The sequence below is a fragment of the Oncorhynchus keta genome, chromosome 28 (genome assembly GCF_023373465.1).
Source record: "Oncorhynchus keta strain PuntledgeMale-10-30-2019 chromosome 28, Oket_V2, whole genome shotgun sequence".
Taxonomy (NCBI): Eukaryota; Metazoa; Chordata; class Actinopteri; order Salmoniformes; family Salmonidae; genus Oncorhynchus; species Oncorhynchus keta.
This window is the reverse complement of record NC_068448.1, coordinates 20,220,414-20,248,084: the sequence shown is the minus strand read 5'-3', so window position 1 is coordinate 20,248,084 and position 27,671 is coordinate 20,220,414. Positions and strand designations below refer to the sequence as shown.

General features: G+C 41.3%; 1 protein-coding gene across 5 annotated transcripts in view; it reads right to left on the bottom strand.

The window, feature by feature from the left end:
* Window positions 1-26,512, bottom strand: part of LOC118360768 (rap guanine nucleotide exchange factor 3) — a 52,157-nt gene extending 25,645 nt beyond the window's left edge. The window contains exons 1-7 of one of the 5 annotated variants that reach the window (XR_004820914.2): window positions 26,334-26,512; window positions 21,180-21,265; window positions 15,392-15,436; window positions 4,171-4,277; window positions 3,963-4,084; window positions 3,485-3,725; window positions 3,241-3,325 (exon numbers count right to left, since the gene is read on the bottom strand). Coding sequence is in view for 4 of the 5 variants with exons in the window: in XM_035740166.2 (XP_035596059.1) it covers window positions 3,241-3,325; window positions 3,485-3,725; window positions 3,963-4,084; window positions 4,171-4,277; window positions 15,392-15,436; window positions 21,180-21,265; window positions 26,334-26,352 (705 nt within the window). In the remaining variant the exon portion in view is untranslated. Of the gene's footprint in view, window positions 1-3,240; window positions 3,326-3,484; window positions 3,726-3,962; window positions 4,085-4,170; window positions 4,278-15,391; window positions 15,437-19,666; window positions 20,104-21,179; window positions 21,266-22,436; window positions 22,557-26,333 lie in introns of those variants that run through there. The other 4 variants (XM_035740166.2, XM_035740168.2, XM_035740170.2 and 1 more) reach the window with 4 other exon arrangements.
* Between the last annotated feature and the right edge of the window lie 1,159 nt (window positions 26,513-27,671).

Below are 27,671 nucleotides of genomic sequence, written 5' to 3'. Positions count from 1 at the left end.
GTCAGGTCTGGGGAGAACCAAGGGCTATATCTGTTCCTGGTTCTAAATCTCTTGAATGGGGCATTTATTTAAGATGGTTAGAAAGGCATTTAAAAAAATATCCAGGCATCCTCTACTGACGGGATGAGATCAATATCCTTCCAGGATACCCCGGCCAGGTCGATTAGAAAGGCCTGCTCGCTGAAGTGTTTCAGGGAGCGTTTTACAGTGATGAGTGGAGGTCGTTTGACCGCTGACCCATTACGGATGCAGGCAATGAGGCAGTGATTACTGAGATCTTGGTTGAAGACAGCAGAGGTGTATTTAGAGGGGAAGTTGGTTAGGATGATATCTATGAGGGTGCCCGTGTTTAAGGCTTTGGGGGGGTACCTGGTAGGTTCATTGATAATTTGAGTGAGATTGAGGGCATCAAGTTTAGATTGTAGGATGGCTGGGGTGTTAAGCATGTTCCAGTTTAGGTCGCCTAGCAGCACGAGCTCTGAAGATAGATGGGGGGCAATCAGTTCACATATGGTGTCCAGAGCACAGCTGAGGGCAGAGGGTGGTCTATAGCAGGCGGCAACGGTGAGAGACTTGTTTTTAGAGAGGTGGATTTTTAAAAGTATAAGTTAAAATTGTTTGGGTACAGACCTGGATAGTAGGACAGAACTCTGCAGGCTATCTTTGCAGTAGATTGCAACACCGTCCCCTTTGGCAGTTCTATCTTGTCTGAAAATGTTGTAATTTGGAATTAAAATTTCAGAATTTTTGGTGGTCTTCCTAAGCCAGGATTCAGACACAGCTAGAACATCCGGGTTGGCAGAGTGTGCTAAAGCAGTGAATAGAACAAACTTAGGGAGGAGGCTTCTAATGTTAACATGCATGAAACCAAGGCTATTACGGTTACAGAAGTCATCAAAAGAGAGCGCCTGGGGAATAGGAGTGGAGCTAGGCACTGCAGGGCCTGGATTCACCTCTACATCGCCAGAGGAACATAGGAGGAGAAGAATAAGGGTACGGCTAAAAGCAATAAGAATTGGTCGTCTAGAACGTCTGGAACAGAGAGTAAAAGGAGGTTTCTGGGGGCGATAAAATAGCATCAAGGTATAATGTACAGACAAAGGTATGGTAGGATGTGAATACAGTGGAGGTAAAACCTAGGTATTGAGTGATGAAGAGAGAGATATTGTCTCTAGAAACATCATTGAAACCAGGAGATGTCATTGCATGTGGGTGGTGGAACTAATACATTGGATAAGGTATAGTGAGCAGGACTAGAGGCTCTACAGTGAAATAAGCCAATAAACACTAACCAGAACAGCAATGGACAAGACATATTGACATTAAGGAGAGGCATCCTTAGTCGAGATCAAAAGAGTTCAGTGAGTGGAGTGGTTGGTTTGGGGGTCACGGCGATTTAGACAGCTAGCCAGGACATCGGTAGCAAGCTAGCATAGGATGGAGGTCTGTTGTTAGCCACCTCTTGCGTTCCGTCAGTAGATTAGTGGGGTTCCGTGTGGTAGAGGGGATTAGTCCAAATCACACAACAACAAAAATAAAATAAAAACAATATATATAGTTATAGAGGCCCAAGAAGAAACATAATAATAATAAAAAACAGGGCTCCGGGCAGCCGAGCGGACTCCCTGCCTGTGCCATTAAACCCCTACAACTCATCCAGAACGCCGCAGCCCGTCTGGTGTTCAACCTTCCCAAGTTCTCTCACGTCACCCCGCTCCTCCGCTCTCTCCACTGGCTTCCAGTTGAAGCTCGCATCCGCTACAAGACCATGGTGCTTGCCTACGGAGCTGTGAGGGGAACGGCACCTCAGTACCTCCAGGCTCTGATCAGGCCCTACACCCAAACAAGGGCACTGCGTTCATCCACCTCTGGCCTGCTCGCCTCCCTACCACTGAGGAAGTACAGTTCCCGCTCAGCCCAGTCAAAACTGTTCGCTGCTCTGGCCCCCCAATGGTGGAACAAACTCCCTCACGACGCCAGGACAGCGGAGTCAATCACCACCTTCCGGAGACACCTGAAACCCCACCTCTTCAAGGAATAGCTAGGATAGGGTAAGTAATCCTTCTCACCCCCCCCCCCCTAAAGATTTAGATGCACTATTGTAAAGTGGCTGTTCCACTGGATGTCTTAAGGTGTACGCACCAATTTGTAAGTCGCTCTGGATAAGAGCGTCTGCTAAATTACTTAAATGTAATGTAAATGTAAAAATAAATAAATTGTCCGATTGTCTATTCTGAGAGCAGCCGGTAAGACAGCTAACGGTTAGCAGGCCGCAGATGGGCGTTCAGGTAACGTCGCGACGGAGGAGCCAGCCGGATCTCCTTCGGGTAGATAACGTCGGCAGTCCAGTTGTGAAGGCCCGGTGGGGCTCCGCGTAGGCAGTAAAATGGGTCCGGATAGGTGACTGCAGCCCAGGAGTGATTGACGGAGCTGGCTAACTCCGGAGTAATTGATGTTTGCTCCGGAATCGACGAGAGCAGATAGACACACGGATAGCAGCTAGCTAGCTGTGAGATCCGGGAATGAATATCCAGAGAGCAGTTGAAATCCAAGGACATGGAGAGAAAAATTGGTCCGGTATGTTCCGTTCCGAGCCGCGCCGTACAAAACTGGCGATAGATTTTCGAGCTAAAGGATAGCTGATGACCACAAACCGTGGTTAGCTGAATACTAACGATTTGCCAGTAAAGAAGCTAACTAGCTTCTGAACTAGCTTCTGATTAGCTTCTAGCTAGCTCCTGGCTAGCTTCTGGTTAGTTTCTGGCTAGCTTCTTGGAGTTTCTGGCTAGCTTCTGGCTAGCTTCTTGGAGGATTGCAGATTTGAGGTAAATAATACTTATTTATAAATATAAATTGGTGAGGCGGGTTGCAGGAGAGTGTTTTGAAGATGAGTTGATGGAAAATAAAAATAAAATGTATGTGAAAAAAAGTTGTAAATATATATATATACAGGACACGACAAGACGAGGACAAAAGACGTCTGAACTGCTATGCCATCTCGGGCAGTGTGACTTTGAATACGGCCCATGGTGTAGCAGTTTCTTATTACTACAGAACATTCTGAATATCTTCTGACTAGACTCAGGCTGTATGCATCCTAAATAGAACCCTATTCCCTATGGAGTTTACTACTTTTGGCCAGAGCCCTATGTGCCTTGTTCAAAAGTAGTGCACTACACAGGGAAGTGTGACATTTAGGACTCAGCCAGCCCAGGGACAGAACAGGATGCTGTCACTCACGGAGGTGGAGAGATGAGCAGCAGCCTTGACATGAAGCAGCTCCTCATAGATCACTTCCAGGTCCTCAGCACTTCGCTGGCTAGGGCTACAGATTGGAAGGGATATGGGCAGGTTACAATACTGTCACGGGCTATGATTTAGAATAAGATGGGATATGATAGGATAGAATACAAGTTCATTGTCCCCTCGACTTCAAGGGTAAAACAAACTTGATTCAGACACACTATAATAAAATGTAACTCACCATTTACGTAAAATCATGGTCAGAAGAGCATCTGGACCCATCTGGAGTAATAACGACAAACCCTCCTGCAGCTCTTCGTCTGATTGGTCCTTCTCATGGGTTGTGTGTTTCAGGTAGAGATTCTCATTGGCCGTGTGATTCAGTGCATTCTTCTCATTAGTCAAGTGGCTCAGTCCAAACTCCGAATCCAGGAAGCGGTAAAATTGAGTGTCTTTGTCATGGAAGTTTAACTCTTGCTTCACTACATTGTGATGATAGGAGACATTGAGTTTTGTTACACTCACAGAGAGGAGTTGATTCTCACTGATCATATTTGATAATAGATTATGATAATACTATCACCCACTCTAATGACAGTGAGCACTTGTTAAAAACAAAGGCATATAACTATCACAAAACATACAATGACCAAAACTGCTATGGCTTGATTAAGAATTTTGAACTTTGATGAAAGAAAGAATTGCAGTTATTCATTTACCATGAACAATGATTCCTTCATCCACCAGGACTTGCCACATTCCAACTGCCTGGCTCCTTGATTGGAGGCATTTGTTTAGCTTCATCAGCCAATCAACAAGATCTTTCCCCGAACAACATTGTCTGTAAGGAGAGAGTGAGACCTCTATAAGGGAACTATACAAAGCAATAGTTATTGCAGTCATTGATATAGGAGGCCCAATACATACCTGTAGCTCTTCAGGTGATGCTTTCTGTCTCTGATCAGGTCAGGGTTACGCTCTATCAAGGCACTGTACACCACTCTCGCTGCTTTCAGAATACGATCAGACAGAAACTTCAAGGTGTGAGAGTGAGAGAAAGAAAGAAATAGGGAGAAAGAGAGAGAGAGAAAGCTTAGAAAATACTTGATACAAGTGGAATGTAGGCTTTGTACTAATCAAAAGATAATTGGACGACGGGTCTCTTTCTATGCTTATCATAGACACACAACCAACAATCCGTTATATGATGTGTTAAGATAGCAGATTCTAGGAATAAAGAAGAAATGGGAAATATCACAAAGGGTCTTGTTTATCAATAGAACAAGTGGCAGCAGTGACCTACTGCAGGCAGGAGTAAGAGTGAAACGTGAAAAGCAAGTGTCAGAAAACACATCTTCTGAGAGGAGCATGATAGAAAGTAGACCATGTGTGATGTCACATACGTCACTAGTGTGAGTGGAGAGTTTTTCTTTGCGGGGGGGCCTAGTTGTGTGTGTGGGAGGCAAGCATACAACTAAATTCCCTCCGCATAAGAGTGAAGAGGTGGATGTCACTTGGCTATAGTGACAACTTTTCCTTTCTGACAGCTTTCACTTTCCTTCCACTTTCTCACTATCCCCCCCGGGTGTAGCAATCAGTGATGCAGACCAGAGCTTACTTAACTCACAACACATTGTGACTGCTGCTATGCTATCTCTGGCATACTTTTTCCTGTTTATGCACAACGTCTGTGACAAAACCAATATTACAAACTACTACATAACAATTGACAAAACCAATATTACAAACTACTACATAACAATTGACAAAAGCAATATTACAAACTACTACATAACAATTGACAAAAGCAATATTACAAACTACTACATAACAATTGACAAAAGCAATATTACAAACTACTACATAACAATTGACAAAAGCAATATTAACTACCACATAACAATTGACAAAACCAGTATTAAAACTACTACATAACAATATTAACTGGATTTATTAATGAACTAGAACACTCTTTCACCTTCTTCTCCCTTTCTTATTTTCACTCCCACCCACTCTGTATTTTCTTGCTCCTAAACTAGTCTTGTGATTCCACTAGTGACTCACACAGTTGCTTGTTTGTTCTTGGGCTTCTTTCAGGGCACTGTTTGTCCAAGGTGGTGGTCTTGAGATTCAGATTGAACTCAAAACCATTTCCTATGGCTTTTCTCTCCACTTGGCTTGGTGTTGTGGTGTTCCAGTCTCCCTGTGAGGACATTTGGCCTCTCTCTCCTCTCGCTAGCCTGCCCTGGCCAATGGCTCTGGCTCCACGCCACTAAGGATGAAATGATTGGCTCTTGACCCGTGACTGATCTGCCGACTCAGGCCTCTGCGATGACAACATAACCTGACAGAACCTGGGATTATCATACAGCCAGACTCAAGTATTAAAGACCTCAGCAACATTTCAAATAGTGTTTGAAGTGTTTTCAGAACCATGGACAAAGGAATAGAAGTTCATAGAGACACACCTGCTGTGTGAGAATTAACTGAGGGATCCTCAACCCTCCCTTCTCTTCCCCTTCATCCACCAGTTTTCTCATTGGCTGTTTTATTCAAAGACTGTAGACATCATTCTGAACTTCTCATCCCCTCCTCTGGCATCTGCTGTTCCCCCCCCGTTCCCAGGCCTGCAGACTGGCTCTACTGGTTGTGCTTGCTGGAGGTCACTACTATTCCCATGTGCCCTGACTGTCCCTGTGGGACCACTAGCTACCACCATGTTCTTAGGCAGGTTACCTCTGAAGGTTACCTCTGACCTCTGACACTGAGATAATAATCTCCAAATGCATAAATCCCCTATCTGTCACGTTCTGACCTTTATTTCCTTTGTTTTGTCGTTATTTAGTATGGTCAGGGCGTGAGTTGGGGTGAGCAGTCTATGTTTGTTTTTCTATGATTTTGGGATTTCTATGTTTCGGCCTAGTATGGTTCTCAATCAGAGGCAGGTGTTGTTAGTTGTCTCTGATTGAGAATCATACTTAGGTAGCCTGGGTTTCACTGTTTGTTTGTGGGTGTTTGTATCCGTGTCTGTCGCCACACGGTACTGTTTTGGTTTGTTCACGTTTATTGTGTTTGTATTCATAGGGTTCAGTTTATGTTTTTAAATAAACAACCATGGACACTTACCATGCTGCGCATTGGTCGTCCGATCCTTCTCGCTTCTCCTCCTCAGACGAAGAGGAGGAGGAAAACCCTTACACTATCATTATTGCAGCCAGGCTGGCACTTCTACTGTGGCTGTGTTCTGTTTGCTATCTTAAACACGTTATTAATAAAACAGACCAAAACATAACCTTTCCTACAGTACATCCTGGGTACAGAATGTCCCTTCCTAACCTTGATCATAGACAATAAAAAAGAAAGGCAGTGTGTTAGTGATCCTGTATGTCTAGTTCTTCACTTGTTCTGACTGCATGTGTCAGGTTACAGAGTAAACACTTTTCACACAGGTGTGCCAGTGCCAGCGAATGACATACTGTATTTACTGTAGACGTGGCCCACTCTCTCACTGCTCTCTTTGACGTTTCAGCTCCGGAAGAGATGTGACTATGTGCTTTAGATAAACATGAATAAAGAAATGTCTTATGGAGACCAAGTAAAGTCTGCCTTAGATGGCTATGTCTGTGTTTGAATGGTGTAGCATTGGGCTTTACCCTGAACATCTGGGCCTGTTCAAACAGTTTATGGGTTGGATGTCTCTGGCTGGTTGTCTCTGACAATAGCTAATGTGGTCTGCGGTAATGCCCCCCCCCCTAAAAAAAAACAATCACTGTTTGGTAACTTCATTCTTCAGGCTCAGTGAGAGTTACTGTTTTAATCAGAGAGAGTTACTGTTTAAAATACATTTTATAACGCAATTCCTACAATTCTACACAGTTTCACATGACGTATTATGCATCTGTAAGCTGTTAGTGTCTTAACAACCGCTCCACAGGTGCATGTTCATTAATTGTTTATGATTCATTGAACCGGCATGGGAAACGGTGTTTAAACCCTTTACAATGAAGATCTGTGAAGTTATTTGGATTTTTGCGAATTATCTTTGAAAGACAGAGTCCTGAAAGAGAGCTGTTTCTTTTTTTTGCTGAGTTTATTTACCATATCAAATGGAGACAGAAACCTTTTACTTTATCACAAGTAGACATAATTGCAAATGATTAAATCCTTCCAATAACTAATATATAGTTATGAATTGAACTTTGATTAAATGAGTTGACTCTTCACATGGATGATTTCGCTGAACAACAAAAGGGAATATTGAATGATCAGCAATGATCCATTGCGTCTCCCAAAAACATTTTCAACATACATCTGTAAAATGCTAGTCTAGAAACTAAAGCTTTGGTTGTCTTCCTCTCAGGCTTCTATGTCTTCTCCTTGGACCTCCTCAATGTCCACTTCTTGAGCATCAGACTCTGAAGCCTCATCTTCACTGTCACTTTCCAACCTTGTTGAGGATGGCTCAAGATTCACTGTTATAAGCTAACTTTTTTGATGAATGTAAGCAAAATTACCAAAATTACAGGGCTTAACTTCACATGGAAAAATTCTGTAAATTTACCGGAAAGTTTCCGACCCTTTGCAATCCTAGTTCTTATGCTGACTTGCTTCCAGGGGCAGTTTGGAACTGTGTTGCAACCGAGGACAGATGTTTTTTATGCACTACACGCTTCAGCAGTCCTGTTCTGTGAGCTTGTGTGGCCTACCAATTTGTGGCTGAGACGTTGTTTCTCCTAGAAGTTTCCACTTGGCAATAACAGCACTTACAGTTGACCAGGGCAGCTCTAGCAGGGCAGAAACTTGACAAACTGACTTGTTTTCAGTAGGCACATTCTACTGCTAATGTTTGTCTATGTAGATTGCATGGCTGTGTGCTCGATTTTATACACCTGTCAGCAATGGGTGTGGCTGAAATAGCCGAAACCACTCAATTGAAGGGGTGTCCATATTGTCCACATATTGTAGCTACCTCAATTAACTCGTACCCCTGCACATCGACTCAGTACTGGTACTCCTTGTATATAGCCCTGTTATTGTTATTCACTGTGTATTTATTCCTCGATTCACTATATATATTTAAAAAAATATATACATCTTTAGGCTGTAACTACAGATAATGAGTTTTCGCCCACGCCTCACCCACCCCTCCGGAAAACGCTTTCTTCTTTCTTAAAGCTAACGCTTCGATCACACCACCAGAATTACATTCATTTCCAATGAAACGCTGCGTTTGCTTGCAGCATTGCATTGCAGAGGCAGTACGTTCGGTGTGGTGCGTATGTTGGATTTATCAAACTGTGTGTGTGTGTAGACGGCTTGACAGAAATGGTAGCAGGGGAATGTTGAACTTTTGTTGCACACATGTCCAGATGATGCTGCATACCATTTTGCACCAGCACCACCACAACCGTCGGTGTGATCGAGAAGTAATGATCCGGATCACGCTGTGCGCATGTGTTATTTTCACGCACACATTCACACTCCCTTTAAGTTTTGGTCTTTACGCACCGTCTTCTGAACAGCTGAAATACACACCCTGCCGATATTTGAAAGAACATTTCAAAACATATATATTATAAAAAGCTACAACCGTCTCTCTTTGTTGTTCCAGTTGCACAAGCAGGACGTCGTCTCTATACTTTGGAGAAAAAACAATCCGCGGTTTGTGTGAGGATGTAGGCTAATCTTTATAGTTGCTGCCATATTGTAGTACCTGAAAAATGAACACTACTTTACTGTCTGCCTGCTCAGTCTAGACAATGTTTGTAACGGTGATGAAAAAAATAACATTCAAATCGCTAATTACACTGCGTGTCTGTTACTTGCTTGCTTTCCACCTCTGAGCCGCCGAAAGTTCTAGGCAGCGAGCGTGTATCCAGACCGGTAAACATCGTCTGACAATGAGCGAGTTCGGTTTGCATTACCCGGAGCCATAGTGATGCCGTATATGCATCGTTATTATGGCGAGAGTAAATAGGGGCATGTAACTCAGCAGTTTATAAGAACATGAAATCGCTAGACTGCCTGTTTGTGTCGTGCTTATGTTTGCAATACTGACAACAGCGTTTATACGAACATGTCGATAATGTATTTCGTGGCATGTACTGTAGCCTACTCTCCTTCTGAAAAAAATAACAGTAAATCGCGCTTATGCTTACTGGGGCATGGAATGCAATAGTTGGAAGAGTGTTGTGTACAACATGCAGTTCGTAGGAAATCGTGCTTATGCTTTGTAGCCTACTGAGGGAATGAAAAAGTTCGAACAGTGTTGTATACAACACGAAGTTTGTAGTCCCACACCAGAGACGAGACAAAGACGACCAACGTGAGGTGGGGACAGCGGAGAGAACTCAGCACAGTAGCTATGTAGGTTGCGGAGTGGGCCCTCACAATTTTAAAAAAATCTAGGGGGCCCACAAACAAATAAATGAGTCACTTGAGTGTGGTGTGTGGGTTTACTGAACTACTTCCTCTAGTCTGTGTTAAAGTTTCCTCTGTGGGTGAGTCTACAGTCTCCTTCTGTGCTGTGACCTTGGTGGGCTGTGTTGCCATGAGGTTGTATCTGGAGGGAGACGTGTAGCATCACCAAGGTGGGCAGAGAGAGGAGCTGTAGACAAGACCAAGTCAGACTTTCTGAGGGGTTATAGTTTCCCACCAGCATACTTCCTGCCCCACCTCAGAAATACCTCGCTACAGCACTGGATTTTTATATATATATATTTTTACTTCAAACAGGGTGTGATAATTTAGGTCAAGCTCTTATGACCAGTACTTGCAAAAGACATGACAGCATTGATGAGAAGTTTTTTTAACTGTGTGTCCTGTCCTGTATGTGAATATACCTAGCACCAAACCCCAAACCACCAGACATCAATCCCAATCTCGATCATGATTAGATATTAGGTGCAGTGCTCTCCTGACTTGGAATGTGTTTCTATAGACACCACTGCTCAAGCAATTCTATATATCAAAAAGTTGATATAGAATTGAGATGACTAAAATTGTTGTAGAATGTCATGCAGGGCTGTGCACAGACCTTTCAGGAGGCAGATGCTCAAATAAAAAAAAAGTGGCACATTTTTTTACAACGGAAAAGTTGATCACTGATTTGTATTGATGTAAATCTGCTAGCTCGATAAAAAATGATCTTCAATGATCTTAAACACACTAAATGTATTGGGTAAAGTGTTATGAAATGTAATGTCATGTAAAATTTTAAATAGCTTGCTGGCTAGTGGCTTGTGTGGATATTTTAGTATATGGTGGTTAGAGTCAATATTGCCTGTGTTCAGTGTCAATCGGGAGCTACCTGAACTAAAGTGAGTGAGAGAGGAGCGTTACCCGGGGAGCTCTGAGGAACCAGAATGCATGAGAAGAAAAGAGAAACCCCGTGGCATAGAGCAGTAGAGTAGAGGTGCTTACAGAAGTTGCACACATGGGGACCAGCTAAGATAGTTTTTTGCCTTTATTAAATGCATTTCATGCAATTCTATGTCATTTTTACATGCCTGGAGACTTAGACAGAATCTATTTTAAAACCCCACAAATGATCAAAATGACAGGCTACTTCAACACTGACAAATTGAGAATCTGACATCAATAAAAACTTCCTTGTCTTGAATCCATCAATAGCCTAGGCCTAGGTGTTTGGAGACACACATATTGTACAATATGAGGAGGAAATTATAGTCCTAAAAAAGCTTTCCAGTTTCACTGACTCACCCAATGATGTGCAGCTCACTCACAGGCGAGTGCCAAAAGCCTACCTCTCCTCTGTGTTTTACTTTGTAAAACAATGTTCGCTCAATATGCCTACCATAAAACTTCAATTAATAGCCAGGGTGTTTATTTGCTTAAATCACTGAACAGAACATGTGCTTATTAGAGACAGGCTTCTATTTGAGCCAGCAATCTATTTCCTTAATGCGCACAGCTTTTGCTTATTTAGATATGTTATTGTTTAATAAATTATATTTAGAAAAAAATATAATTCTCCTCTTTGAATGTGCATTTCTGAGGGGTCTGTACTCCCGAAGTTGTTGACTGTTTTTGTGCTTTGCCAGTTAACTAGTGGTTCTCAGCTGTTAGCAGCCAATGGGTAGCAGTTTCTTACTTGGATAAAAATTGATAATTGCCATAATTTTTTCAAGTCATTACTGAATAATTAATGTAGCAAATCAAACATATAACCTCCTACAAAATGTATGGTAACCTCATAAACAATGCATATAGACCAGTGGAGGCTGCTGAAGGGGAGGACGGCTCATAATAATGTCTGGAACGGCGCTAATGGAATGGCATGAAAACCTGGAAACCGTGTGTTGTATGTATTTGATACCATTCCACCTATTCCATTCCAGCCATTACCATGAGCCCGTCCTCCCCAATTAAGGTGCCACCAACCTCATGTGATATAGACCTGGTGTTTATTTGAAGTGGGTGTTTGTTTGCTGAAATGTATGTCATTGCCTGGCTATTAAAAGTGACAGGTGGCTATTTGAGACCACATTTAATTTGAAGTTTTACAGTACTTGAAAGTTGATTAAATAATTTGGTAGCCTACAGCAGACAGATGAGAGTCTTCTTTTTTCAGCAGGAGCCATTTGCTTTTCAACCTGTGTTTTCCTGCGATTGTATTTGTAAAATTGCAAAAGGCCTGTTTTGTCTGCATGCTGTTCACTGACAGATTTGATGCGTGTACCCGACTGTAGGCTATGCCTTGTTATTTGGCTACACAACATCCACAGCTAGGCTGTGGCTAAATTATAGGACTACCCATGGCGTAGAAAGCTTTTCAGAATTATTTAATTTCTTCCTGAACAGACAGCAGTAATTTCAGAACGTTGGCAAATTTATTAACACGTTATAGCAGCACCTCCAGCCCCCTTTCCGCGGCTATGATTCTGTAAGGAAATAAATGATGAAGTGCAGCATACAACCAAACTGCATATTATTGATGATATAAATGATGAAGTGTTATCAAGTGTTAAAATGTTAGGCTGCTGTGGCAGTACTGCTGATATTCTAGGTAGGTAGCTTGCTACACACACTCAACGAACCAGTGACCGCATTTCAAGCCCTGCATATTTGGATAACTGGAGTGCGCAACCTCCGTACAGGGCAGACCAAACTGTATACAAAAAATGTAATATATATACAGTATATATACCACCACCCAAAAGGGAACTTGGCGAGTGAGAGGGCACAGGTAGACCCCTATCTAGTAGTGCCTGAAGTCATGTTTGTTTTTGGATCATCATTTTGAGGCTTACTGTATGTTGGAAATCTTACTGTATGTTGGAGATCTTACCGTATGTTGGAGATCTTACTGTATGTTGGAGATCTTACCATATGTTGGAGATCTTACTATATGTTGGAGATCTTACCGTATGTTGGAGATCTTACTGTATGTTGGAGATCTTACCATATGTTGGAGATCTTACCATATGTTGGAGATCTTACTATATGTTGGAGATCTTACTGTATGTTGGAGATCTTACTATATGTTGGAGATCTTACTGTATGTTGGAGATCTTACTGTATGTTGGAGATCTTACTATATGTTGGAGATCTTACTGTATGTTGGAGATCTTACTGTATGTTGGAGATCTTACCGTATGTTGGAGATCTTACTGTATGTTGGAGATCTTACTATATGTTGGAGATCTTACTGTATGTTGGAGATCTTACTATATGTTGGAGATCTTACTGTATGTTGGAGATCTTACTGTATGTTGGAGATCTTACCGTATGTTGGAGATCTTACTGTATGTTGGAGATCTTACCATATGTTGGAGATCTTACTATATGTTGTTGATCTTACCGTATGTTGGAGATCTTACCGTATGTTGGAGATCTTACTGTATGTTGGAGATCTTACTATATGTTGGAGATCTTACTATATGTTGGAGATCTTACTGTATGTTGGAGATCTTACTGTATGTTGGAGATCTTACTGTATGTTGGAGATCTTACTATATGTTGGAGATCTTACTGATGTGGAGATCTTACCGTATGTTGGAGATCTTACTGTATGTTGGAGATCTTACCATATGTTGGAGATCTTACTATATGTTGGAGATCTTACCGTATGTGGAGATCTTACCGTTGTTGAGATCTTACTGTATGTTGGAGATCTTACTGTATGTTGGAGATCTTACTATATGTTGGAGATCTTACTGTATGTTGGAGATCTTACTGTATGTTGGAGATCTTACCGTATGTTGGAGATCTTACTGTATGTTGGAGATCTTACCATATGTTGGAGATCTTACTATATGTTGGAGATCTTACCGATGTGGAGATCTTACCGTATGTTGGAGATCTTACTGTATGTTGGAGATCTTACTATATGTTGGAGATCTTACTGTATGTTGGATATCTTACTGTATGTTGGAGATCTTACTATATGTTGGAGATCTTACTGTATGTTGGAGATCTTACTATATGTTGGAGATCTTACTGTATGTTGGAGATCTTACTGTATGTTGGAGATCTTACTGTATGTTGGAGATCTTACTATATGTTGGAGATCTTACTATATGTTGGAGATCTTACTGTATGTTGGAGATCTTACTGTATGTTGGAGATCTTACTATATGTTGGAGATCTTACTGTATGTTGGAGATCTTACTATATGTTGGAGATCTTACTGTATGTTGGAGATCTTACTATATGTTGGAGATCTTACTGTATGTTGGAGATCTTACTATATGTTGGAGATCTTACTGTATGTTGGAGATCTTACCGTATGTTGGAGATCTTACCGTATGTTGGAGATCTTACCATATGTTGGAGATCTTACTATATGTTGGAGATCTTACCGTATGTTGGAGATCTTACTGTATGTTGGAGATCTTACCATATGTTGGAGATCTTACCATATGTTGGAGATCTTACTGTATGTTGGAGATCTTACTGTATGTTGGAGATCTTACTATATGTTGGAGATCTTACTGTATGTTGGAGATCTTACTGTATGTTGGAGATCTTACTATATGTTGGAGATCTTACCGTATGTTGGAGATCTTACCGTATGTTGGAGATCTTACTGTATGTTGGAGATCTTACTATATGTTGGAGATCTTACTGTATGTTGGAGATCTTACTGTATGTTGGAGATCTTACTATATGTTGGAGATCTTACTGTATGTTGGAGATCTTACTATATGTTGGAGATCTTACTGTATGTTGGAGATCTTACTATATGTTGGAGATCTTACCGTATGTTGGAGATCTTACCATATGTTGGAGATCTTACTGTATGTTGGAGATCTTACTGTATGTTGGAGATCTTACTGTATGTTGGAGATCTTATGACATGACACAGTAACGTGGGACATCATTTGATGCAATACGACACAACATAGGCCACATAGTAAATGTTTAACCCTAAAGACCTAAAGATTCAAGAGGTTAACTACACTACATTCAATATTTAGTGTACTTTCATTCACCATTTCCACTATGCTTCTAATCTATGGTGTTTCTATGGTGTAACAGATTATTTAAGGGTGAAGTCAAAATGGCTGAAATGAATAACGTTCCTACTCAGTGACCTTGTTGTTTCTCTTCTCAGGAAGATTGTGATTCATCAGAAGATTCATCAGAAGCCAGAGCAGATTTATGAAGGCTAGCTGTAGGGGTGTGATGCACATACACTCCAAAAAGGGTTCCAAAAGGGTCCTTCGGCTGTCCCCATAGGATAACCCTTTTTGGTTCCAGGTAGAATAATGCTTTTCCCCAGGTAGAACTCTTTTCGGTTTCCATGTAGAACCCTATTTGGAAAGGGTTTTACATGGAATCCAAAAGGGTTCTCCCTGGAACCAAAAAACTGTTCTTCAAAGGGTTCTCCTATGGGACAGCCGAAGAACCATTTTATGTTCTAAATAGCACTTTTTAAAAATAAGAGTGTATTGTGGGCGGCAGGTAGCCTAGTGGTTAAGAGTGTTGGGTCAGTAACTGAAATGTTGCTGGTTTGAATCCCAGAGACGATTAGGTGAAACATCTGCTGATGTGCCCTTGAGCAAGGCACTTAATCCTAATTGTTTCTATAAGTCAATCTGGATAAGAACATCTGCTAAAATATAAATTCTCTCTCTCTCTCTCTCTGTTGCTCTCACTGTCTCTGGACTGGCATACTATGTACCTGTTTCATGGTGTCCTGTGTGTCAAGAGCCTCTGGCAGGGGGGTCTATGGGAAAGAAAGAAAGACACATGTACTATTCAATCATTTCACTCTCCATCATAGGTTCATATCCTGTTCAGAAGGCCTATAATATCAAGGCATTGCTGAAAAATAAGGCCTATAATATATTATGACTTCCTCTCATAGGCATTCCAACAGAACTAATTCAACTGATTGTTCTCAGAAAACACTGGGTGGGACCAGAAAGGATGGATGAATCTGGAATATTCTTATGTTTAATGAGATACATATTTTTGTGTACATTGTTTGTTTTCAGGGAGGGTTTTCTGTATGTCAATTGGTTAAGCCAATATATGGATCTGGTGTAAACCAAATGACATATGGGTAAATCCTCCTCTCAAATCAAATGAACGTTTATTGGTCACGTAAAGTTTAGCGGGTGTTACAGCAGGTGCAGTGAAATACTTATGTTACTAGCTACTAACAACCCAAATAGCACTGTAGCAATAATCAAATGCAATCTATGCATATGTACACCGGGATCATTTACACAAGATCAGCTAAGATCACCTGATGTCATCAACACCATCCTGTAGACTAATTCCCACTTCCTCTTTTAAGGGTTTATAACTCTTATTTTATGATCCACTTACAGCCTCTCTACATGTGTTCCCAAACCAGCTGCTAAATTACATGATATAGGTGGGATCTGCTAGCTAAGGTGTCAGAGGAGTTACACAGTCACTTAACATAGGCCTTTGTTCAGGCCACTCTCTCCTGTATCTTTCCGGGTCTGGTTAACTGATGAGTGCTTAGTGCCTTGCCTTGAGGGCTACTCAGAAGAAAAGACAGACGACGTAACATACAGGTCCTACCATACAGGTCCTATATTTTCCCTGTGTCACAGTGTGAGATCGTCAGCTTAATCAATGAGAACAATAGAAATATGGAACGTGACGAGATATTATCATCTCTTCTCTTTTTGTGTGGGAGCTTGTGCTGTGCTTGGGTATCAAATGCAGCAAGATGGAAATAGTTTGAACATATCATTTTCCCCTCAGCTCCATTATTGCAGTCAGAACACTATATGAACTGGGAAAGATAGAGACGGATAAGAAGGTGATAGTGGGTAAACAGCTGTCTGCTTCAACAGACACATTTCTGTAATCTATAAAGAATATAGACGATAAAGTATTATTCTTCCATTCCCTATACTTAGATATTGTTCCATTTTTCTTTTCTTATTATTTTACTGGATAGTTTGTCTCTTAAGTCAGGTGTACAATGCTCATTCTCCACGCTCCTAGCATGGAGAACTCTCCACCCTTTATTTCTGTTGACAGAGTGTGCTGGTTGTCTTCCAGCCAACTCTGTCACATGCTCCCAACCAGAGGGACTTACCATGCTCCATTGTTAACTCCTACAAAATAGACTTACTGGAAGTCTCTCTCATGTGTGCTGTCTTGTATGCTCTGTCAATCTCAGGGCAGCAAAACCATGCCTGTAGAGGTGTCACTTCTTGGTTAATCTAGCATCACACAGACACACCTGTAGACTTTAGTGACTTTGATTATTTTCCTTCACTCACATCTTTGACAAAACTCACGTCCTGGGAAGGCAGCAGTGGAAAATACCAGATACCATGTCCTGTCCCTCTTATCAAGAAGTGCCCTTTTTGCTATGTACCTCTACGAATGTGAGGCATTTTGTCCTGCTCTATCTCCAGAAGTCACCACCACCCCAGCTGTAGTATGCGATAAGTAGGGCCATTTTCTTTAACCTTTATTTAACTAGGCAAGTCAGTTAATAACAAATTCTTATTTATAATGACAGCCTACCAGGGAACAGTGGGTTAACTGCCTTGTTCAGGGGCAGAATGACAGATTTATTCCTTGTCAGCTCAGGGATTCAATCCAGCAACCTTTCGGTTACTGGCCCAATGCTTTAACACTAGGCTACCTATTGCCATTGGGGTAAGGACAGGTTCTTATTAACATCTAATTATAAACAACAACTCTCTCTGTCTTCAAATGCTACCAGTGGTGGTAATCTTACCACACGTATCACACATCTCAATTAACTAGTTAGCTGGCTCCCAGTTTGAAGCCAGTTTAATTGGGTCCAATATTAGTGCATGCAGCCCATGAATTCCAGACACATCATCAGATACCCACAAGGATAATGTGGAGCCACATATGCTTTAGTAATACTGTATTGATGTTTGTCTGAACATCTACGGTAAGGTTGGACTCTAAATACTGTAAACGCACCAGCAAATCAGCTCCAAATGATTTTAATTATGGAAATCTGTTCCAAAGCCATCCCACACATAATATGTGATCATTTACAAATGTAAGCAAGGTTTGAAATGATTATGTTTTAGTCAAATATCTGTTTGGGCTTCTTTCAGGTAATTTGCAGTTTACAAATGATTTGTAATTATGTTCCAGCCCCCTGACCACCTCAAGAAAAAACTGAATCTAGTTGATGATCCCTGATCCAAGGCAGGTTTTTCCAAACTTGGTATTGTATGTTTAGCTTTTAGTAGACCTTCTCACTAGCAACTTTCCTACAGCAATTGCAATGAATAATCTCAGGCGTTTGATAGCATTGCTCTATTGATCTATTATAGGGTTGTAGTTGTAGTTGAACCTCCAGCCAGGCACTAGTGCACCGTGGCTTTCGAACATTAAGCACATGGACTACATTAAGATATGATCATTGCCATAGGGTGTCCTATGTAATTAATCAACTATAGGCTTCTTAAAGACAAACAACATCCAAATAAACAAATAAATAAACACAAAAACTCCCTTTACAAGATATCTATAGCCGTTCCTAAACCATTATTCACTCATTCTTACTTGTGAAGTAATAATAAGTAATATCTCCATTGAAGTCCCAATAGCACCTGGAAATATGTTGTGTCTCGTAGGCTCCATATTGCCAAACATACAGTGTATGTATATGTGACTTTTTAAAAAAGCACTTTGTTCATTTTATGTCATATTTTTCATGGATGAAGCCTTATCGAGGTACATTAAGGTCATCACTGATGCAGCTAACCATACAGTCTTTAAACTAGTAACTCTAGATTAGTATAATCTTCCTGACCTATTCAATAACAAAGTCAAAGTCAAATTTAGCTCCTCCTTGAGGAGCACTATTCTGAATCTTCCTGTGGCTGAGGGAAAATATACATTGTTGTATCCCCTGTAAACTGAGTTGGGGGATTGAGGTGAACAATAAACAATGCACTATTAATAACCAGAGTTTAATCAAACTTTGGCTGGGTCTTTGCAACCTTCCTCTCCATACTCAAGACAATAGAGAAGTCCACTGCTCAGTCTAACCATTCTCCACATGCTCACATACAACGCAAGACGCTGCTTTTGTTTTGGGGACACATACAGTCACAGTGGATGTGGTGAGCCTTCTTCCCCCCTCTTCTTACACCAACACAGTGTCTGACTCTTACTCCAGAGCCCCTCACTCTACACTCCTGCAGTGCACACCACCCTCCCACACATCTCACACAGACACCAATAGCACAATCACACACAGCCAGATACAATCATATAAGCTTTTTATGCTGAAGAAGTGCTGCAGTGTTTTGAAGTGTGATCCAGATTCCCTCCTCTTGCAGTGTTTACAGTAACAGGGATGATCAGTGAAGTGTACATTGTGTGAGAAAGGTAGAGAGACAGTGCATATCAAGTGCAGCCACTTGCAGCCACGTCAGACTTTCTGTAGAGATTGCTTTACTTCCCACCACCTTCTTTTCATCAAGTAGGCTACTGTGGCGCAGCATTACTACCTATACCGTGAGCCTCACTCTCAAAACATATCCCCATAATACGCTATATTATTTATTGAAGGCCTATAGTTTAGTGTGAAAACATTGTTGCCATGGGTTGCAATATTATGAACATATTTTCAGTCATAGTCATACTTTCAGAAGACAGAAAATGTTTTTTTTATGGAGAATTATATTATGACTCATGAGCACTCACCATCCTCATCATCAATCATCAACCATCACAATCCTCATCATTATCATCACCATCATGCATTATCTTCATCATCATCAGACCATCTCAAAGCTAAATAATTCCACGTGGTAAAGACAAAAAATGATGATGATGAGTAGTGATGATGATTATCATTATTAGGCTACAATATTATTAGCCTACTAGCCTAACGTTACTGTCTTTTAACTACTGTTGGAATGTAATTCTACATATAGAATATAATTTCTAGGCAGTAATAACATACCCAACTGATGCCTCGAATGCTCGATGTTTCCACAGAATAACGATCCGGGAAAACTCGATAATTGTAACTCCGGAACAGATGCATATTTTTTTCCAATCAAAAAGAACAACTTTCCCGGTTAGTGGATCTGCGGTAATAACGCATGACGAAGACGGCACCTCCAAGCATGTCTACCCGTTACAGACTCAGGACCATTACAACAACATTGGATACTGACTCATTGTATGACCAATTGCATCCACACATGTTGCCCTTCTGTCACCAAAGCCACAAGTCTACATTATCTGTATCCGACCGGACTGCTGGTTAGGCTACTGTGCCAACATGAAAACTCAGCCAGGTCCCTTCCACCTCGCGCGACGTTGCTGCCTCTGCTCTGTGGAGAGACTACTACAACCCACTTTCAATCAGCCTCAACTCTCTCAGCACAGGCGCATGATTGTCACTTTCCGTGAGCACACTTGCTCTTAAATGATTCCCCGCTGCTCAATAAGGCATTATCATTAAAGTAATAAAAATCGTCTGCCTCTTCAGAATGATATGATTCTCTGTTCACTGCAGCAAATGTACTTTTTTTCCCTCCACAACATTGCAGTTGCGATGGCATTTTGGGAGTCTTTCCAATAGCTGATCTAAACTTTTTGTATAGCCTGCTTCTGTATGGGTCTCCAATATATTGTTTTGCTATTAGGTCAGTCCTATCTGATTCCAAAACACACCACAATGTCGAGCCTGAGCCCAGGCCTGCAGCTTCAGCACTCTGTTTGACCTGCCAGATGAGATGGATTTAAGGAGACGTAGGGGGTCTATATCAAATACAAGTGTTCATAATGTTCCAGAACAGCTTCAGTGCACCTTGGCATGTGACACCATTCTACCACAAGAAATTCCATCATTCGTTTTTTTGTTGATGGTGGTGGAAAACGCTGTCTGGGGCGCCACTCCAAAATCTCCCATAAGTGTTCATTTGGGTTGAGATCTGGTGACTGAGATGGTCATGGCCTATGGTTTATATAATTTTCATGCTCATCAAACCATTCAGAAACCACACATGCTCTGTGGATGGGGGCATTGTCATCCTATGGGGGCATAGCCATGGTAGCCAACATAATGGCCTTCCCAGCATTTTTATACATGACCCTTAGCATGATGGGATTTTTAATTGCTTAATTAACTCAGGAACCAAATCTGTATTATTTTGTCAGATACCTTCCACTGGGCACACACTGGTTGAATCAACATTGATTCCACGTAATTTCAACGAAACTACCTTGAACCAACGTGGAATAGACGTTGAATTGACATATGTGCCCAGTGGGCTTTAGCCTCCCCCTGATATATAGGTGATTTTTGACATGGGCAGAATTAAGTCAGAGAACACCATTCTACTTTTAAAGACGCTCATTGGGACTTTAAGATATTAGTTTTGCTATGGGGAATTTGGTGTTGTGTTATGAAGAGGGAGAACTCTGGGTTGTCTTGGTGACCTGATGTATAAACATGATAAACTTACTTCCCCCTCCTCTGGTGTTATCCGTCTGGATGGAAACAGGATAGATTTGAAGAAGGTATCCATGGAGAACATGGCTGAAGCCGTCACTAGGTAAAATAAGACAGAGGGAGAGGAAAGACAATTGGATTTAGTTTCCTCTAGCAATGTTCTGGGGGGGCAGTCTATCTTGGCAACATCCTTCAGAGTTCACCTGGAGGGCAGGAGTTAGGAGATGTAAACCAGTAGAATGTCCGGCTGGACAGACCTTGTCCAAAATGGCACCCTATTTTCTAGTTTATAGTGCACTACTTTTGACACTAGTAGTGCACTATATAGGGAATAGGATGCCATTTGGGACACATCCTAGGTCTCTCCCAGCCATTGTTCCAGCAGGGAGCAGCCCTTCCTGTGGCTGACCCTACTGAGGGTGTCACAGCCCACTCTCTGTTTATTTATCTCGATCCAGACACCAATTGTTTTTCTTCAAAGTATTTTGCAGTTTTGGATTTCACTCTTCCTCACACTATCACTGCCTCTAGAGACAGTAGGTGAGCAAGTTAAGGGTGTTCACAAAACTGGTTGCCTAGTGGTTGGGCGGTAACCGAAACAGGTTGCCTAGAGGTTGGGCGGTAACCGCAACAGGTTGCCTAGTGGTTGGGCGATAACCGAAACAGGTTGCCTAGTGGTTGGTTGGTAACCGAAACAGGTTGCCTAGAGGTTGGGCGGTAACCGAAACAGGTTACCTAGTGGTTGGGCGGTAACCGAAACAGGTTGTCTAGTGGTTGGGCGGAAACCGAAACAGGTTGTCTAGTGGTTGGGCGGTAACCGAAACAGGTTGTCTAGTGGTTGGGCGGAAACCGAAACAGGTTGTCTAGTGGTTGGGCGGTAACCGAAACAGGTTGTCTAGTGGTTGGGCGGTAACCGAAACAGGTTGTCTAGTGGTTGGGCGGTAACCGAAACAGGTTGCAGTAACCAAAATGCAGTAACCGAAATGTCGCTGATTCAAATCCCCGTGCCGACTAGGTAAAAAAATCTGTTGATGTGCCTTTGAGCAATGCACTTAACCTTAATTGCGCCTGTGAGTCGCTCTGGATAAAAGTGTCTGCTAAATTACTAAAATGTCAAATGTACAACAAACATCTAACCCCAAAATAGCACCCATTAAACACTTACAGCCTATGTGAAATGTCTCATCCCTTCAAAGCAAGCCAAAAAACCTCTCCCTGTACTTCTGAGGAAAACAATCCACCTGAAAAGCAGGCAACAACAATCTCTTACCAAATATCACTTCCTGAGGACTGCAAAGGATGTTTTGCCTATCTGCGATCCTGCTTAGACAAGACCAAAAATTCCCAAACAAACAAATAAACAAAAATGTACAGTCTGTGGTGAAGACGCACAGACAACACGGCAAGGGAGGCTGAGTGAGCTTCAGAGGCTCTAGTGTTTGTCTCTGTCTCGCTCTCTCTTTCTCTCCCTCTATCTCCTGAATGCCTTCCAGGGACTCCACGATGCTAGTTCAAGAAACCTCCCAGTGAAGAAGGAATCCAGTTTTCATTCTTATGACCTCCTCGGGGAATGTCAACATGTCCGTTTGTTCGATAAGGAATAACACATGCTGTAGCTAGCTGCTCGGCTCCATCAGATAGCATCTCACAGAGCAACCTCCATTGTCTCACTGCACGGCAGAGTGTCATGAGGGCTGCAAGTGTTTATGTCTTATTTCAATTCTGTAGTTTAATGGTTTGGTTGAATGGGTTAGTCTCACTGAAAAGGCTTATATTAATACACATCTGTTGAGGAAAACTATATCAGGTTTACATAATAACCAACAAATATTTTCTAATCATACTTTTGTTAGGACTGGGAGAATTAAAATAATTAAATCATTTCACACCTATGATTGCTTTATCAGGAAACAAATTGGAACACAAGCCAGTAAACACTGTGTTTGAGCTCAGGAACAGCTGGACCTAGGGCTAGGCCCTAAGGCGGTGGTAACTACAGTAGATTCAGCTGTGGGACAATTTTTTGTCAGAGCAGATAGACTGGGGGCCTGAAGATAATTCTAATAACTGTTACACTGCAAATTGACCACAACTAAGTCTAAAAAGAGATTGTATTTTAAAATAAGAATAATTTTATACCTTGAATTACATTGAGACACGATCACAGATGTCCTAAATTAAACTCATTTTTAGGTGAATTCCTTGTGATTTTACAGTCTTATTTGTTTTGACCAAAAGCTTTGGGGGGTCAAAAAAGATTACTTGGAGCCTCTCTTGCATTTTGTGAATTGAATGCCGCCACCTAGTGAATGCATCCTCACACTACAGTCTCAGTCACTGTTCTCAAGTCATCTACATTTGAGTTGACCTGTGGACTAACAGTGAGTCATTTTGACATATTAATTCCATTGAGTTTGAAGAGATATGATCCCCCTCACCCTCATTTTTGATTTCATCTGTGCATTAATTTACATATTATATTCCTGTCAGTAATCTGGGAATACTGAACTTGTTTGCTTGTTTAAGTAACATAGATTTACAGTTCGGATAAACAAGAAGAGGGGAGTCAATGTTTTTTTCCCATGACAAGCTTGTCATCAACTCATCAGTATAAGTGTTTGTGTCTGTCTTTATGACTGTGTGTGTGTTTTACTCATACAGGAGGTCCTCTGGGAAAGGGAGTGGGATTTCCTGCATCACATCTACGCCCATTTGGAATGTGCTCTTAGCCAGCTGTCTTTGCTGTGGCTCTTTGTTACAACTGCCTGCAAACACACACACACACACACACACACACACACACACACACACACACACACACACACACACACACACACACACACACACACACACACACACACACACACACACACACACACACACACACACACACACACACACACACACACACACACTGTACAAGACGGGGACAGCACCTCATGGGACTCCCTTTTCCATGTTCCTGGAAAAATATGCACTATCCTCTTGCTGTACTTGGGCTTTTGTGATTCTTATGTAACACATGTAATACATTTTCACAACTCAGAACAGATCATCAAAAAGGCAGCTTAAAACCTGTAAGCACATTTTCAATTGAATAAGTACATAACATACATACAGTCACTTTTTTACCAAACTTAATCAGTGTTTCATCTAGAAATACATGTTCCATATTGCAGTACATGGTAATATAAAGTAATTGCCTTTCACAATGCGATGCTCATATTACTTTTGATGTGATTCTCTTCTCTTTTGATAAAATACATTTACTATGATATATGACATTTACGTAGTAGAAACTTTTGTCCAAAGTAACTACAGTCCACACATTTTGGTATGGGGCCCCAGTGGGAATTGAACAGTGGTGTAAAGTACTTACATTTACATTTTACATTTAAGTCATTTAGCAGACGCTCTTATCCAGAGCGACTTACAAATTGGTGCATTCACCTTATGACATCCAGTAGAACAGTCACTTTACAATAGTGCATCTAAATCTTAAAGGGGGGAGAAATACTTGAAAGTACTAGTTCAGTAGTTTTTTGGGGGGTATTTGTACTTTACTTTACTACTTCTATTTTTGCCAACTTTTACTTTTGTCCACTACATTCCTAAAGAAAATAATGTACTTTTTACACCATACATTTTCCCTGACACCCAAAAGTAATAGTTACATTTTCACCACCCTCCTTCAGGCCATGAATGAGGCATGCAATGGTTTCATTCCAGACCTACTCTATGTCAGGCTTGGATTTTCCATGCCAAAAGGTTTTTCCCTAGGTGCATGAACAAGGAGGATATTTACTGCAATTTTGATAAAAACCTATTACCAAATGCTCAAGACAAGCTTGTGGCAAACTTGTGCCCGCTAAGCATTATGTTTCTTTCATTTGATTACATTGTGAAAAATGTCTTCAATGATCACACCTTGATCATACATGGGATGGAAATGATGGAAATGTGATGTTCAGTCATTTTGAATGGGTATTGTAACTAAGTGTATTGCCTAATGTGAACACTACTTTCAAAGGGCGATTTTGAAACATGTACTGTATCTTAAATGTTTTTGCTATTGGATTAACAGGTTGTTAAAATAACTAAATTGAGATGATATCAATCAGTATGTTGTGTTTTGGTGATTAAACCAATATAATCATTATATTTCACACTAAACTTATATTTTGGATCAATGGTTGTGTGGTGAAAGATGTATACAAACAAAATGAATGCACAATGGAAGGTTTTGAATGTAAGACAGGCTGTGTTACAAGCGTTACCAATATGGAGTTTTGTACTAAGATACAAAAAATCACATTTTACTTCTGTCCTGAAAGTCTGTACAGTACAGTACATACACTCTTAGAAAAAAGGGGTTCCAAAATTGTTCTGCGGCTGTCCTCATGGGAGAATCCTTTTTAGTTCCTGGTAGAACCCCTTTTGGTTCCAGTTTGAACTTTTTGGGGTTCTACATGAAAGGGTTCTACATGGAACCCAAAAGGGTCTACCTGGAACCAAAAGGGTCTACCTGGAACCAAAAGGGTCTACCTGGAACCAAAATGGGTTGTTCAAAAGGTTCTCCTATGGGGACAGCTGAAGAAACCTTTTGGTTCCAGATAGCACCTTTTTTTTCTAAGAGTGTACCCGGGAACTTTTCCCATCCTCCCACTCGCCTTTTCCTTCCTATCGTCTCCCTTGGGCCTGGCCAGTTAGAAAGTAAAGAGAGGATGTCAGAGTATTTATTCACCTGACCCTATGTTCATAGAGGAAGGGAGGACTGCTTATACTGACAGACAAGCAGACAAGTAGACTCCCTCTCTTTATACCTCTCTGAAATGCTTATTCCTGTTGTCCAACAGCACATTCAAAAACACAACTGATAATGCTAGAAAGTCCTGTGCCTGAAAGGCAACATGTGGGGATCTGAGGCAATCTGCTCCTGATAATCCAAACCAACTTGGTTTGGTATCACATACATTTACAAATTCCTTCTTACCTGTATTTTGAATGCACCCCCTCAAAAAGTAACAAACTAACTTTATACTAAATTATTTGCCACAATGAGTAAAAGATATGACTTGTTTTTCTTGAAGCTCATAAATTATATTTTTGTAATTTTGCACAGTCTGTCAGTCTATACATGTGTGGTAACAAGCTAAAGTCTTCATACCTGATACCTCCTCTGCCATGTTTCAGTCTCCGCGTTCTGTTTTGAGAGCACAAAGCTGTCTTCCTCTTTCACGCTCCTCTCCTTTTGATATGCCAGTACCTCACAGATACGGTTTGTGAGCTTTGTGAGCTTTGTGTGTGTGTGTATGTGTGTGTCAGCTTCCTATGGCTGTCTGATTGGATATGACTAGTGTGCCCATAGGAGCTTGGGATGGCAGCATGGTGGAGGTGGATAGGGGGAGGTAGTCACGGTGGGAGTTGTCCTAAAATGGCCCCTACTCTGCTACACCGTCACAGTGTTACAGTAGTACTCACCTGTACATGATGTGATGCTGAGCATGACGGTGAGTGAGGGAGGGGAGTGAGGGCGAGAAACATCTGTGTATCATTGTCTCTGTGGAGTTTGGATAAATGCATCAAAATATTTTACACATATTGAATACTAAGTCATTGTTAAAGCAAAGCAAGGATCTGGTTTACCTTTGTGAAAGACAGTCGAGTCCACACTATGATAACCACACCGGAAAGCTAAGCTGTCTCTGTCTATATCCTATTATTCATAAATTAATAATAATTTGTTGTGCTGTAGAATTAAGATACCTTTAGATATAGTACCTTTGTGCCAGCAGCCCACCACCCTCTATCACACGAGTGGCTTTCCTCTGAAACTAAGCAGGATTGGTCCTGTATTGGTCCTGTCCAGATGCTGCTGGAAGTGGTGTGAGAGGGCCAGTAGGAGGCACTCTTTTCTCTGGTCAAAAAAATATCCCAATGTCCCAGGGCAGTGATGGGGGACATTGCCATGTGTAGGGAGCTGTCTTTAGGATGGGACGTTAGACAAGTGTCCTGACTCTCTGTGGTCACCAAAGATCCAAAGGCACTATCATAAGAGTAGGGGTGTTAACCCTGGTGTCCTGGCTAAATTCCAAATCTGGCCACCATACCTGGTAAAATAAGGATTGCATATTTTTTTTGGTGGGGAGATACAGTGCGTTCGGAAAGTATACAGACCTCTTGACTTTTTACACATTTTGTTACCTTACAGCCATATTCTAAAATTATTATTATTTTTAATGTTCCTCAATCTACACACAATACCCCATAATGACAAAGTGAAAACAGGTTTTTAGAAATTGTTGCAAATGTATAAAAAAAATGGATTGATGTAAAGTAGAAAAAAGAACCCAGAGGACGAGCGTTAAAAACACTTCTTTCCTGTTGCCGGGATATCCATGATCCGTTTGTCATGACCGTCGTATGAAGAAGTGGGCCAAGGCGCAGTGTGAGTAGAGTTCCACATTTTTAATGATAGTGAAACTTCCAAAACAACAAAGATATA